The sequence below is a fragment of the Fukomys damarensis genome, unplaced genomic scaffold (assembly GCF_012274545.1).
Source record: "Fukomys damarensis isolate Sample0158 unplaced genomic scaffold, DMR_v1.0_HiC HiC_scaffold_27, whole genome shotgun sequence".
Classification (NCBI taxonomy): domain Eukaryota; kingdom Metazoa; phylum Chordata; class Mammalia; order Rodentia; family Bathyergidae; genus Fukomys; species Fukomys damarensis.
Genome location: NW_022900939.1, coordinates 25,529,254 through 25,543,484, shown reverse-complemented (window position 1 = coordinate 25,543,484; position 14,231 = coordinate 25,529,254). Strand labels below are relative to the sequence as shown.

At 46.9% G+C, this 14,231-nt stretch overlaps 1 protein-coding gene across 1 annotated transcript in view; it reads left to right on the top strand.

Annotated features, from left to right (window-relative positions):
* The window catches only part of Fancc (FA complementation group C), a 196,551-nt gene extending 184,432 nt beyond the window's left edge, over positions 1 to 12,119 (top strand). Inside the window, 3 exon segments of the mRNA XM_010636140.3 lie at positions 1,025 to 1,202; positions 4,717 to 4,929; positions 8,081 to 12,119. Of these exon segments, the coding sequence (XP_010634442.2) occupies positions 1,025 to 1,202; positions 4,717 to 4,929; positions 8,081 to 8,224 (535 nt within the window). The 3' untranslated portion in view covers positions 8,225 to 12,119.
* Positions 12,120 to 14,231: the final 2,112 nt, after the last annotated feature.

Genomic DNA, 14,231 nt, shown 5'->3' with positions numbered 1-14,231 from the left:
TCACATGGATGGGCAGGCACAGGCAAGACTTAGTAAAAAGAATGGGAGGGAAGTGGGACCTGTGTTCAGTGTGCTTGTCGTGAGATCAGCTCCAGCGAGAACATGGGGAACCCCTGTCACTCTGAGACATCTGCGCCACCTGTGGCCAGCGTGGCCTTCTTATTTTAGCTTGACCTGTTGGCGAGCTGCTTCCCCTTTTTTAGGGATAAGGAAACAAGGCTGACTCCCACCCTTCCTTTTCCTCCCTACAAACTCCATCTCAGAACATTTAATCATATGTTCTCAGGAAGAATGCAGACAGCAGGGCCAAAAAGATGCTTAGAGAGGGGAGATCCCATGGGCCAAGGAGAGGGACGTGGGGCAAGTCCAGCATGGAGATACCACAGGTCAACCCAGACACTCCTATTCCTGTTACTCCTCAGGCCAGCAGAGGCAGGTGTCTTGTCAGAAAGGGAGGGGTACCTTTTTGCCTGTGGAGGCTGGCAGACTTTCTCTGGATCTTCATCAGGACTCCCAGAACCTCCCTCCTTTCCTGTAGCACCACCTTCCTGCCCTTATGGCTGGAAGACAGCACTCTCCACCTCAGCCCAGTGGCACTCTCATGTGGAAGGCAGGGGTGCCATCTGGCATTGCTCCTGCTGGTCACAACCTCCGATCTCCTTAAGGTACCTAGATATAAAGACTTAACTGTCCAAAAGGCCTCCCACATGAATGACCTGTGATTTGGTTCCAAGTGGCACTCAGATAAGTTTCTTAACTTGTGCTCCTTGAAGGCCAGGCTTCACTGTCAGTACAGTTTGTTAGTCATTTACAGACATTGATGTTGCTTTAGGAACCAAAAGAAAGCTAGGCACAGTGGCATAGATCTGTAATCCCAGTGAGTTGGGAGGCTAAAGCAGGAAGATTGCAAGCTTGAGGCCACCCTGGGCAACTTAGCAAGACCCTTTGTTAAAAAACAAAATAAAAGAACCAAAAGGAAAAAGCAGTGAGGTTGCTGGCTGCCATGTGTCTGGCTTTGTTCCAGGTCCTGTGGCGCCCCCTTTGAGAGCTGGTTTTTGTTCATTCACTTCGGAGGCTGGGCTGATATGGCGGCTGAGCAGTTACTGAGGTCAGAAACAGAAGCCCCTGTGGCGGCGCTGCTGTGGCTCTTGGCGTTCTACTACAGGCCTCTGGACTCAAGTCAGCGGAGAGCACAGGCCATGGTACGTGACAGGCCGGGAGCGGGGAGGCACCCAGGTAGCTTTGCCTACTACTGACCCTGGTCCCAGAGCTCTGGGCGGCCAAGGCGTATGTCTAAGAACCAGTAGATACTCGTATGCACAACCAGGGACATGGCTGCCTTGTGCTCAGTGCTGTGCTCCTGCCACTGCAGCATGGACTGGAGAACTGATGCTACCTGTGCCTTCAGGCTTCCTCTCCTGGGACCTTCCGCCTGCCCTTGCTCAGCAGCCATCTGCCCTCGGCCTCATTCCCCCTAGGGATCCTGTACAGGGCTGACACTCCTTCCAGGCAGAGCCCACTGTCTGCTGGTGTCTCTCATTCCCACCCTCAGCCTGGATGCCCTGCTACCCTCTGATCAGTCAGCAGGGCCTCCCCTCACCAGCTCTGTTCAGACCACTTTCTAGCATGATCACGTGATGTTAGCCACTCTACTTCTGAGGAGGGACTTGGTCATTTGCTAAATAACAGAGCAGCTAAGTACAGGATAGGGTAGCTGTGGCAAAGGCTGTTGTTATTTTATGTGGGGTACAATAATTACAGGAAGCTGTGCTTTGATTAAAGGCACTGGCACCTCCCTTGCAAACATTTATTTGCTGGTTTTTAAAACTTCAACTGCCAGTGTTTCGGGCTAATTTTAATAATTAAAAGGAACAGGTTTCATTATGTACAGAACAATGCTCTTATTTGCTTTGTATTTTCTGTTTTTTGAAAAAAGCAGAGGCCAGTACAAATGTTTGCATATTTCATTTGTTTAAAAGCTTGATGGCAGGGGAAAGAAAAAGTTTTAAATTTTAAAAAGGTGAAATTTAAGGATAATTTTTTGGATCAAAATAAGACATTTAAAAATTCTTCATAATCCACATATGTATTTGAGGATTGCTATCTGATTAAAAACAAAGCCTGCTATACTCTTTAAAATATCACATTAAACTAATTAAGGAAAAACTCTAGTTTATGTTTTTCATCATCTTATTTTTAACAGTAATAGCATATATGAGGCACTCATGACTTCTATATGAATTTCATATTCAATTTTGTATAAACTTAAGTTGGTAAACGTGTTAGATTCCACGTGGATCGTAGACACTGACAAAGAATGATTTGCGTTTGAAGTAAAATGAAGTAAATTGTCCAGTAAGGTTAAATTTCTTTTGCTTTGGCACAGCTTTTTACTAGTTAACTTGGGTCCTTTCTTTCTCTTTCTTTCTTTCTTTCTTTCTTTCAATAAACCTATACATAGTTCTTACTTAGGAGATGTGGAGATGCTTAGGTATCTTGAATAAAAGTGGATTAATTCATTTGGCATTCTTGGCTGTCCCATCAGAGGCAGCCATCTGCCTGTGATTGAAGCCAGAGCTTCATGTCTGTAATACAGAACTGGTCCCTCCTCAGTGCCTGACCTCAGGCATCGCTGTGTGTGACATCTTGGGAGGAAGCACACTGAGGTTAACTAGTAATAAATACCTCTGTGCCCCTGAGCTTTGTGAGCTTTATCCCTTAAGGGTCTGTCGGGTGACCTTAGAACACACTGTGAACTTTGTTGAAAAGTATGATCAGTGTGTGACTTGATGGACCTTGGAAATACCTGGGCCTTGGTGTTACTTAAAAGGCTTAATGAAACCACTCCTGTGGGACGCACATGGCGAGTCACTCAGTTCCGACGTGTGCAGGAACAGGCTGACAGCTTGACATCCAGTCCAGAGGACACCCTCTCTGGCAGGCCACTTTCTCTGCAGCAGTGTCATCTCCTTTGCTAAGTGAATTGGAGCATGATGAAGACCTGCAAATGTTAGATTCAAACCCTGTACCTTTGGCGTTCTACTTCTAGGAATCATTCTAAAGAAAGAGATCGATACAAAGACTTATGTATGGGAATAGTCATTACAGCATTGTGTATAACTGCAAATATTGGAAATGGCTTAAACTTTTAACAGTAAGGTGGTTGTCTGTATCCTAATCTTGTTACTGGAGAATACATGCAGTAGTATGGTAAATTGCTCATGGTACATTGTAAAAAAAAAAAAAAAAACATACAAGATACAAGACAAGTATAGTGAGCAGTATATTTTCAATGCATAGAAAGCATTATTATTAACTCTTGATGACAGAGTTGTAGATTAAATTTTTATCTCTTTAATTTTTCTATTGTGAGCATATATAAATTGTTATAATGTGCAATAAAAACAATACTTTGAAAAGAAAACAAAAGAAGTCTAATGCCTTTCTCCTGAAAAAAATTGGAAAGCATTTAAAATACTGGCATGTCATACAAAAGCTTTTGGACGTGAAAGGCACTAGCAAGAACATCAGTCCAGGACAAAATAGAAAAGAAGACCATTTCTTAGGGGCTACTAGACAAGAGTGAGAAACCAAAAGCCAGTGAAGAAGGAAATGGACATAAAGACGTAGCCTCCTGAGCCCTGGCCACTCTTCAAACCCACTTACACAGTACCATCAGCTGAAGGCAGGCGGACACAGTGGGTGTGGGAATGCCACGCGTTGCGTGGGAGTGCCCCATGGTGGTGTTTCTCACGGCCTCGCTTGTGGTCCAGAGAGCTTACACAACGCCCCAGTGTGCTGCCGCTATGACAGCATGGAGTAAGGCCTTCGCTCCCAGGAAAAAAGCAACTCTGGTCATGGGAACTCTCAGAACAGTATTCTTTCAGAAGTGATGGAACATAGCTGTTATAAGTTCCATGTGGAATCTTGGATCTATTGGTTTTCAGGTTTTGTTTTGTCTTCCAAGTCACGACTTGATGCACCATACTTATAGCAAGCAGAAGACTCAGCATGAAATAAATATTTTTTATGTAAAAAAATACACAGACTTAGAACAGTTACCATTATTATGTGAATTCCACAGACTTGTGATCTCTACTTGAGCTTTAAACATGTATGCACAGACTGTCCCAGTGTCTGAATCAAAACAAAACAGGCAGTGTGTGTGTGTGTGTGTGTGTGTGTGTGTGTGTGTGTGTGTGTGTCTGAGAAGCAAGGCAAGGTGGAGGCAGAGGCGGAGGCAGGTCCGAATGGCCCTCCCCACACTGGCTCAGCCAAGGCTGCTGCGCTCTAATTGATTTGTGGCCTAGTGTGAGGCAAGTCTTCAAGGAACCTTTTGTTCTTTTTCCCACAATATAGGAAAAATTTGACTACATTCTGTGGGGGACTTTTCTGTTTCCATTCTTTATGAAAAAGGTCAATTCCTGGCATGGTGCCCTGGCTGCTTGGTGAGCAAGACAAAAAGAAAGTCAAGAAGTTTCCATCATGCCCATTTGGGTTTGTGTTGAGCGTTGTGTGAACTGGGCCTTGACTCCTCTCTGGAGCCCCAGGCGTCTCTTTCTGGGGCCTGCTTCAAAGCACAAGCAGAGCCTAGAGGAGTGGTGGCAGTGTGCTGTTTATCATCGAAACCTGTAAAAGGTTCACCATCACTGCACTAGTGGCCCCTGAGTCCTGCTTTTCCCTAATCTCTCTTTTCTCCTTAATCCCACTGCCCAGGCAGAGGTGGAAGCAGTGCTCAGCCGCCTCCAACTTCTGATGCTGCCTAGAAGCACTCCTGTCTCTGCTGAGGAACTGCAGGCAGCCACTGGAAAAGGCAGCAGTGCAGACCCTACACAGTCTGCGTGCAGACAGCTGATCAGGCACCTGCTCCTAAACTTCCTGCTCTGGGCTCCGGGAGGCCATACAATTGCCCGGGAAGCCATCAGCCTGGTAAGTATCCCTTTCTTCTCCAATCCCAGTCCGCCCAGGTGACAGGGTGTATGGGATTATCTGACAAAGGTCACGGCTTTGGGAAGCATTGCCTGGGATGCTTTTTCCCACACAAGTGAAGGGTCAGGGAGGGGAACAGCTGGGATGGACCCAGGCCTTCCCTTGCAACACCTGCAGATCACAGAGGAGAAAGCAAAGGCACAGAGCCAGGAGCACTACCTTGCAGGCCACTTGGCTTGCTGACAGGACCCATGGTGAGAGCCAGCCCTCCTGTCCCTTGTCACAGCCCTGCCAGCTCCTCCGCGTGGGACAAAAGCAGGCTGTAGTGAGAGTGCACTTGAGAGCAGCCACGCAGCAGCCACAGCGCTCAGCGTTTTACGCAAGGAAAAATCAGTTACAAATGAACCTTTCCTGAAGCCCAGGTGACTGGAAGGGGAAGAGTGCTCCAAGTCAAAAGTGACACCATTCGTGACATTAGATCTGGCACCAAGGACACAGGCAACGAAAGGAAAAACAGAGGAACTGGCTGTCAGTACTGGTCATTAGGAAATGGAAATCAAAACCACACTGAGACTCACCTCACACCCATCAGGACAGCCGTTATCAGCAGAAGAAAAAGGGGACTAAATCTTGGTGAACATGTTCCAAAATTGGAATACTCATCCATTTCCAGTTGGGAGTATTAGTGTGGTGCAGCCACTGTGGAAAAGTTTCGTGGTTCTTCAGAAAGTTACACGTGGATCCTAGGGCTCAGCAGATCCGTTTCCACATCTATACACAGAATGGAAGCAGGGGCTTGGACAGTTATTTGTACAGCGCTGTTCTTATTGGTATTATACCCAGTAGCCAAAAGGTGCAAACACTTCAGTCCGTGAGCAGGTGAGAAGGTAAACCAGGTGTGCTCTCTGTGTACAGAGGAAAGAAGTTCTGGTGCATCTGTAATGTGGCTGCACCTGGAAGCCGCTACGCTAAGTAAACCAGTCACTGGACATGTGCCGTATGATCCCAGTTATGAGGTACAGTACGTAAAGTAGTGACCAAAGTAGACTGGAGCTTGCAGGGGTTTGCTGGATAAGGAATTAGTGTCTTTAAGGGTACAGAATTGCAGTTGAGGAACATGAAAAAGTTTAAAGTTGGATGACGGTGATGGGTGTGCTACCCTGTGAACATCACCGTCCTGAGCTGTAAAAATGGTCAGACTACAGATTTGTGTTACACATATTTTACATTTTTAAAAAAGGTAAGCACCAACAATGCTGGCTTGGGGAGTTTATTTTTGGTTTTGCTTTTACTTTTTATTGACATTTAAATACCAGAATGCCTCAAAACTATCAATCAAGATCATCAAAACAAGAAAAGTGTGAGAAACTCATACACAGCCACCAGCAGCTAAAGGAAGCCAGACAGTTGAGTGTCACATGGTCTTATGCATAGGTCCCGGGACAAAGAAGAGCAGCAGAGAAAGACAGCGAATCAGAGTGCAGTCTGAACTGGAGTAACAACACATCGGTACGGGTTCATTAATCGTGACTTGTGTGTCACACTAATATGCGATAGTGACAGGAGGGAACAGGTCTGGGTAAATGGGACATCTGTACTGACACTGTAAATCTAAACTTGAAAGTCAACAACAACAACTGTGGATCATGAAAATGTTGGCATTTTCTTCCCCTGAACTCTGACCCCTACTTATGCCACAAGAGCTGTGGATGGAACCTCAGCCCTGCTGCCGGGATTACGCCCTGTAGCCTGCTGCTGCAATCCTGCGTGCTATCACCTTGTGAGTAGTGGGAGCCCTGTCCAGGGTGAGAGAAGGCCCCTCTAGGACACTGCTGTCCTGCCTCAGTCATTCCATCCAGTTTCAGCTAGCAGGGGAAACTGTCAACATGCCAGGTGGCCAGGCTGGGGTCACCCACAGAGGAGCCACTGGGTCACACCACCGAGTTCAGTTTGCTTCCCCATCACACAGCAGTGCTGCTGATCTGAACACGGAGCTGCAGGAGTGCGGAGTGCCCCGATCCTCTCCAGGGGCAGGTGGCTCCTCCACTCACGGGCTTCTCACTGCACAGGCCCCTGCTGGTTCCTGCCTGCGAGCCCTGGAGGGGCCCTGGTCTGGCCACCTGGTCCTTCTTCAACAGCATGGGTGTCACATCCCAGGGCCTCTTCTGTGAGCTCAGAGGGTGCAGTCACCGCTGAGCCTGGGCCTGGGCCTGGCATCTGGCTCCCAGTGGGCAGGACACCCCATGGCAGGCACAGTAACTGTCCCTTTAGAGCCTTTGGGTCACCTTCTTGCCTCAGAGTGCTCTGTTGAAGTGGCCATCACCCACCCGAAGCACCCATGCAGAGTACAAGAGGAAACTGACCCGGGGCCACTCTGGATGAACATTTCTTCTATATAAACAAGACACACACAAAGCAAAAGTGTAGATCACTCTTCCAAAACTTGGGGCTTCTTCATGCTGCTTGTATCCAACCCCCTACCAAAAAAAAACTACCAATAAATTGCATGCACAGCTAACTTGTGAGATTTTTCTCCCCTCCCTTTTTTCTCAACTGAAATTCTTAGGAAAATATGGGCAACAACAAGTAACGCCTCGAGGCCATATTTAGCTGTACTAACAATGCCTCTTTCCTGCTTCCCTGCAGGAATCGGGTGCTAAAACTTTAGATGCCTTTTGAAAAGCAAGTGGGCTGGTTTGCTGGCCCAGGAATGCCACTGATCAGACTGTCTGTGTGCAAACAGGTTGCACTTTCCAATTCTCATGGTAGTGTGAGCCTTTTGCAGAAAGTCAAGCCACAGCATGCTTTCTGCCTTTGCTCCCTAGGGTAAATAATCCCAGAGCTTGTGACTGACATTCCAGAAATGCTTCTGTCTCTGAGCAGCACATGTTTTGCCCTGTAAGCCAAGGCTTTGACTGTAGAACCTTGATGTGGGGACGGTGGTCACCAGTGTGTGCCTTGGCTCACGGTGTAGCCAGCCTCTGAGCACAGATTTGCTGTGCTCACAAAGAAATTGTTGGCCCTGGAAGCTTTCCTTCGGACCTCGTAGAAATACTGTGATCTTCAGAGAGAGGGTCACTATGGGTATCTGTTGGACAGAGAGGAATCTGCTGGACAGTGTTAATTTCCCTTCTCTTTTCTCTCACTGCAGATGGCCTGCACTGATGAGATGACTTACGAGATTATCAGCTTTCTTGACCAGACCTTATACAGATGGGATCATCTTCGCAGTGAAGCCCCCGGGTCAGCAAAACTGGCCAGAGAGCTCCTTCAAGAGCTGCGAGCTCAGGTCTAGCAAGGAGAGCAGACCATGTGGATGTTTGAGGGCATGGGAGCATCAGACTTGCCAAGGCCACAGCTTTGTGGACTAAGTCCTTTGAGCTGTGAATTGAGCTGTACATATCTTGGGCCTGGGCCGTGTACAGAGTTGGGATGAACTGGTGGTATGTATTTTACCAAAATGAGAAGCCATGTGCCTTAGCCTGGACTTAAACTCACTTACTAGTTACTGCTGTGCCTTGGGCGTTCTCTTAACCTACCTAGCCCAGGATGCAAGGCAGAGTTACTTGAGAAGGAAGACAGATTCGTTTTTAACACATATCAAGCCAAAATGCATAACTATTACTTGAAAACATTTGGACCAAGAAATTGATCTTGAACCACCAGTCAATTTAGCCCTTTTCCACAAATTATTTTTTAGGAAATCAGGTGGTTATAACATATTTCTTTTCATCCTCTGAGATCTAAGACAAAGGCACTGTCCTGCTTCCCTAAGAAATTCTTCATCCAGGAGTCAGGATCCCTCAGGTTTTCTGCCTACCCAGACAGAGAGGAAAGAGTAGCGGTGGGGTGTGGTGGAGGACAGCACCACCTGTGAAAAAAGTCCAGTCCTGGCTCTGATGCCCTGCTTCCTTTACTGACTACTCACTACCACCAAGGAGCTCCTGTCACAGCACAGACTGCTGCCAGGTGACACCACAGAAAATAGGGACCAGCCCAGGACCAGTTGGAACCAGCAGGAAGGGTTGGTGTATTAGTTGTGTGGTTAAATGGTAAAAGGAACTGGAAATTCCTAAGAAAAAACTGGAATCCCAAGGTTAATGTTCATTCACATCAGCTAAAGATTTTTTTCTTTCAGATTTGTTCTTGTATTGATCATACATACTTATCAAATGAGCCAAGACCTTTTATGTTCATTTGAATTGCTGTATTAGGAGTCTCTGAATCTGGGCTCCTCTTTAAGGAAAAAGTAATATTTTGTGGAAACAGAGGTTAACATTTAAGGAATTACTTATTTTGGTGTATGGCACTGCTACTAGATCTACCAAAGATCTGGAAAATGCCAAGAACTTTTGACCTGAGCCTGCCTCTGAGAAACTATCCAGTATGAAAGGGCTCGTGCCTCCCTTGAGCTCTGCACATCTCTCCTAGGCTCAGTGTGAACCAGAGCCTGTTGCTATGGAAACTGATCAAGCCCTGTGGACATAAAACAAAAAGCTTAATTGGTGGCAGCAGATAAGTCCTAAAAAGCAGGGCCACCAGGAGTAAGCCTTCCCAGCGGGATGGGATCCAGGGAAAGTCCAAGCACTGTAATATCGTCATACTCACCAGAGTTCCCTCCTCTACCCATCCCTGCTTTCAAGGCATTTCTCTCAGACTGTTCAGCTACGTTTTGAAATATTTCTTGTTCTATATTTCACTGTGTCTGAATGTCTCCCAGTACTTTACAAAATATCTGAGTCCTCCCAGCTTTGGACGTTTGAGCTGTAGCTAGCCAGAACCCTGAGTCAGCGGTCTCCTGGTCTCCCCTGAGGGAGCCCATCTCAAGTGGATCCTGCATGTCCACAAAGTCTTGTTTCTGGGGAAAGCAGACACTAACTTGGTGACTTGAGGGTTTTCTTTTGTTTTTTTCCTTTTGTTTTTCCCCACGTTGACAAAGGTTACCAGTGAGGAACAGTGCACAGAGATTAGAAACAAAGGCAGATGCATGAGGGGGAGGGGCCACACCTCCCAGCGTATGTCCCTCCGAGCAGGCCCTGGGTCCCCAGGAGGCTCCAGGCCAAGTTACTGTCATCCCATCCACAGTGGAGAGGGAACATGAGGGAGAGCACGGAGCACTGGAGCAGTGCCCTCCCAGAGAACCAGAGGCAGAGGCCTTCTGGTGAGCCCAAGCCGAGTGAAGGCCAGGAATTTGGAGCGTGCTGAAAATTAATGAAGTCTCCCTCTTCCTCAGTTGCTCTAGATTTGGGGACAGTCTGGACATGTGGGTTCTTTTCATTTTATGAAACTCTGAAGAAGCCTTGAGAATGACCTCCAGGCCTGCAGTGCCTGAGTGGAGCCCGATTCACTGGACTGGGGCCTCCATCGCAGCCTGTGCCTCCCTGGTCACATCCTTCTCGGCTCTGGAAAATTTCATACTGAAGTCTGTAGAAGTAAAAGGGCTCAGATCTGTGTTAGAAATCTCGGTGTCTTCTGGGGTGATTCACGTATGATGAACTCAAGGTATCGGCAATGGGTATCACCAGGCTTCAGCCAGAGAATGTGGAAAGTCAGCTGCAGTGATGAAGAGGATGTGTCAGCGCCCATAGTCCTGGAGGCAGCCCTACCTGTGCCAGTGGGTCAGCAACCACCAGTGGGGCCTTTGAAACAGGCTCCAGCAGGGACAGAGGACTCTGGGTGGTCTTCTCAAAGAGCTTCTCCCTCAGTGTATCCACTAGGCAGCCCAGGTCACTGACTTTTTACTACAGCTGTGAGGAAAGCTGGCAAAGTCCAAATTTGGCTTGATTAACATCTGTGATGTTGCTGGATACCTTGGATACCAACACAATACAGAAGGAGATCAGCTACTGGGCAGATACAAACAATATTCTTTTTTAAGAGTGTTCTGAGCCAGACATGGTGACACATGCCTGTAATCTCAGTACTCTGGGAGGCTGAGGCAGGAGGATCACAAGTTTGAGCCTAGGCAACTTAGCAACCATGCCTCAAAACTTAAAAGTAAAGGTGAGGGTCTGGGAATACAGTGCTAGTGTTAAGGCTTTGGGTTTATTCCCCAGTTCCACAAAAAGCAAAAACAAAAGACTATCTGAGAGCATTTTAGAAGGTGAAAAATCTCAGCACTCAGGCATAGAACAAGAACAGGCACAGAACAGCCTTGGTGAAGAGCCAATCGCTAGCATCCAAAGCTGGGCTTCTCCAGTGCAGCACACTGGTACTTTGGATCAGGCAAGTCCCCACTGCAGGCCCTTGAGCTGTAGGGTGGCCAGCAGGGTCCTGGCTTCTCCCTGGTGCTAGAAACATCTGAGGGCTGTTCTGCAGACAGGTAAGGACCACTTCTCTCACGAGTGGGGAGATGTCCTGGACAGAAATTCTACTGCTGTAAAGATAGAAGGTAGATTAATGAGACCCTAGTAAGAGAAGTAGACAATCTGACTCCAAAATTTACATGGAAAAATAAACATTCAATAGTAGAACAGTTCTGATGACTGAGTGTAACAAGTATACCACACACTGGTCTCTATCCTTAAGTCCCAGAAATTACAAGAATTTGGTGCTTTTTGTGAACAAAAAGATGGGATGGAAAGAGGAACAAGAAGGAAACTGTACCTGTCAAGGTCCTCAGTCTCCCCTGGAGCTCCCGCCAGCAGCCGGCTTTCAGGCTTCCTCTGCTGAGCCGTAGTTGGTCAGCAGCAGTAGCTGCCCTTCCTGATTCCCACTTCCTGGTGGCATACTCGGGGCCTCTTCCAGCTCTGTGCCTCCTCCCTCACTTTTCCTGGATTCCATGCTGCCTGTGTCACCTCCATGCAGAGGGGCCACACCTGCCCCAGGGATACCGACCTGAACATCCCACTGTAGTTAGGCAGGCATCTTCACTAGAGGCCTGACAACCACCTCAAGCTCGACAGATCCCACACGGACGGCCAGACCACACGGTCTCCTCATGTCACAGATGGTAACCCCATCTTTCCAGTGCTGCAGGCCTACTTCTGTAGCTATTGATTCCTCTCACCTCCTCTCCAATCCATTAGGAAATCTCTCAGTCTGACCATTTCACCCCACTGCTTACCACCGTGGTCTAGGGCACCAGCATCTCCTGCCCAGTAAATAGCTGTTGGATGGGGACAAAAAAAATAAATTAATTAAAAAAAAATATATATATATATAAAGAATTTGGCATTTCAATCAGCTGTGGAAAAGTGGTGGTGGAAAAAAGTTGAATTTAAATATATATATATATAAAGAATTTGGCATTTCAATCAGCTGTGGAAAAGTGGTGGTGGAAAATGAAGTTGAATTTCTACTTCTTAGACCAAAATAAACCTTTCAGAATAAAGTGCCCAGGTCTCTTTCTTTACCCAAGGTCAAGGTCTGCAGGACTGTCCCTGGATCTCCACATTTTCTCCCGAGAAGGTGCTAGCAGTGCTGCTTGGGAAAAGGGGGCTGCCACTGCTCTGGGAAGATAGAATACTGAAAAGATAAAAAAGTTAGAACTTCCCAGTCATCACTTAATTTGCAGACAGGTTCACATGAACCCTGTTTTCCCCCTGGTCCCATCCCCTGCGTACTCACACCCTGCCTGCGTTTGTAAGCTCACAAGCTCAAAGCTCTGCTTGAGCTGAGGCCCCACCACTGTCCCATACTTGACCTCCACGCAACCTCAACACATCCTCAGCTCTGTGTGGGCGTGAAGGCTGAAAGAAACCTTTTCTATACGTAGTGCAAAACTAAGAAACCACAGAAGAGAGTGACAAACCTAGCCACACAGAAAACAAAAAATACAGAGGTAAGCAGGAAAATACGTACAACCCAGGACAAAGCTATAAGCCTCATCTACAAATCAGTTAAGAAAAGGCCACAACAGGAGCCTTATAGGCAAGGAACACAAATTCTGCATACAGGAAACAGGACAAATACAGCTTTCAAAAGACTTAAATGATCTTTAGCCAGGTATGAGGCACACACCTGTAATCCCAGCACTTGGAAGGCTAAGGCAGGAGGAACCCAAGTTTGAATCCTACTTGGGCAACACAGCAAGAAACCCTGCCTCACAGCTTATGCAAGTTAAGTTACTTTTCATACCGTGCTACAAAGATGGATGTGGAAATGCTACCAAGCTACTGTGTCGCAAGAGGGACGGAGAGGACCATTACTTCCGTTTTGGAGGGCAAATTGTCAAGTACCAAAAATTTTAAAAACAGTGCAGTAACAGGATTATACGATCCAAGAGTTCCACTTAGCGATATGTACATACCCAAAAGAACTGAAAGTAGGAGTTCGAGGTATGTGGACATGAACACGTCACAGTAGCTGAAAGGTTATGGACACCCTGGTCTACCAGCAGGCGAATGGGTAAATGACACGGACACGGAGCAGGGCATCATTCACCCTTAAAGGACGTTTGGACGCATGCCGCGGCATGTAAGACCGTGCTGAGCTAGATGAGCCGGACAGCAGGACACATACTGGATGATTCCTCTCCTGCAGGCAAACTCTGAGACAGCAGAGTGCTGGTGCCAGGGATTTGCGGGGAGGCAGTGGGGAGTGGGGAGTCAGTGCCTAATGGGTCCAGAGTTTCAGTTTGAGAAGTTGAAAAAGTTCTGGAGCCGGATGGTGATGTTAGTTGCACAATAATGTGATTAGGTTTAATGCCACTGACTTACACAGTGGACCCTAACGTTATGCCCAGCCTCACATACAAGTTGAGTTATGACCAGAATTTTTTTTTTTTTTTTTTTTTGTACCGGGATCAAACTCAGGACCTTGCACTTGCGAGACAGGTGCAGTGCCACTAAGCTAAATCCCGACCCTAGATTTTTAGTTTTTAACTTAGGACAAAAGTCTTGAGTTACAACCTGAGTGCCAGTTGCTTGTAAACAAGGACTTGCGATGCCAGAAAAGTATGTGTGAATGTCAGTCTCAGATCACAGGTACATGTCTGTGGGTGTGATTTTGGTCAGTACTTTATACAGTAACTATGATTACTGCTATCAAAATGGCCCCAAAAGAGCAAGAAAAGAGGTTAAGGCAGGAAGGGAAGGTAAAGCAATCAAAATCAAAAAGAAGAAGGAAATTTTGGGGAAACATTAGAATGTCATTTGTGTGACTTTTTTTTTTTTTTTTTGGTTTTTTGAGACGGTCTCACTATGCAGTTGAGAGTGACCTGGAACTCACTATGTAGCCCTGGCTGGTCTCAAACTTACAGCGATCCTCCTGCCTCAGCCTCCCAAGTGCTGGGACTACAGGCATTGGCCACCACGCCCAACAAAAGCTGGTTTCATCTTTTTTTTTTTTTTTTTTTGGTT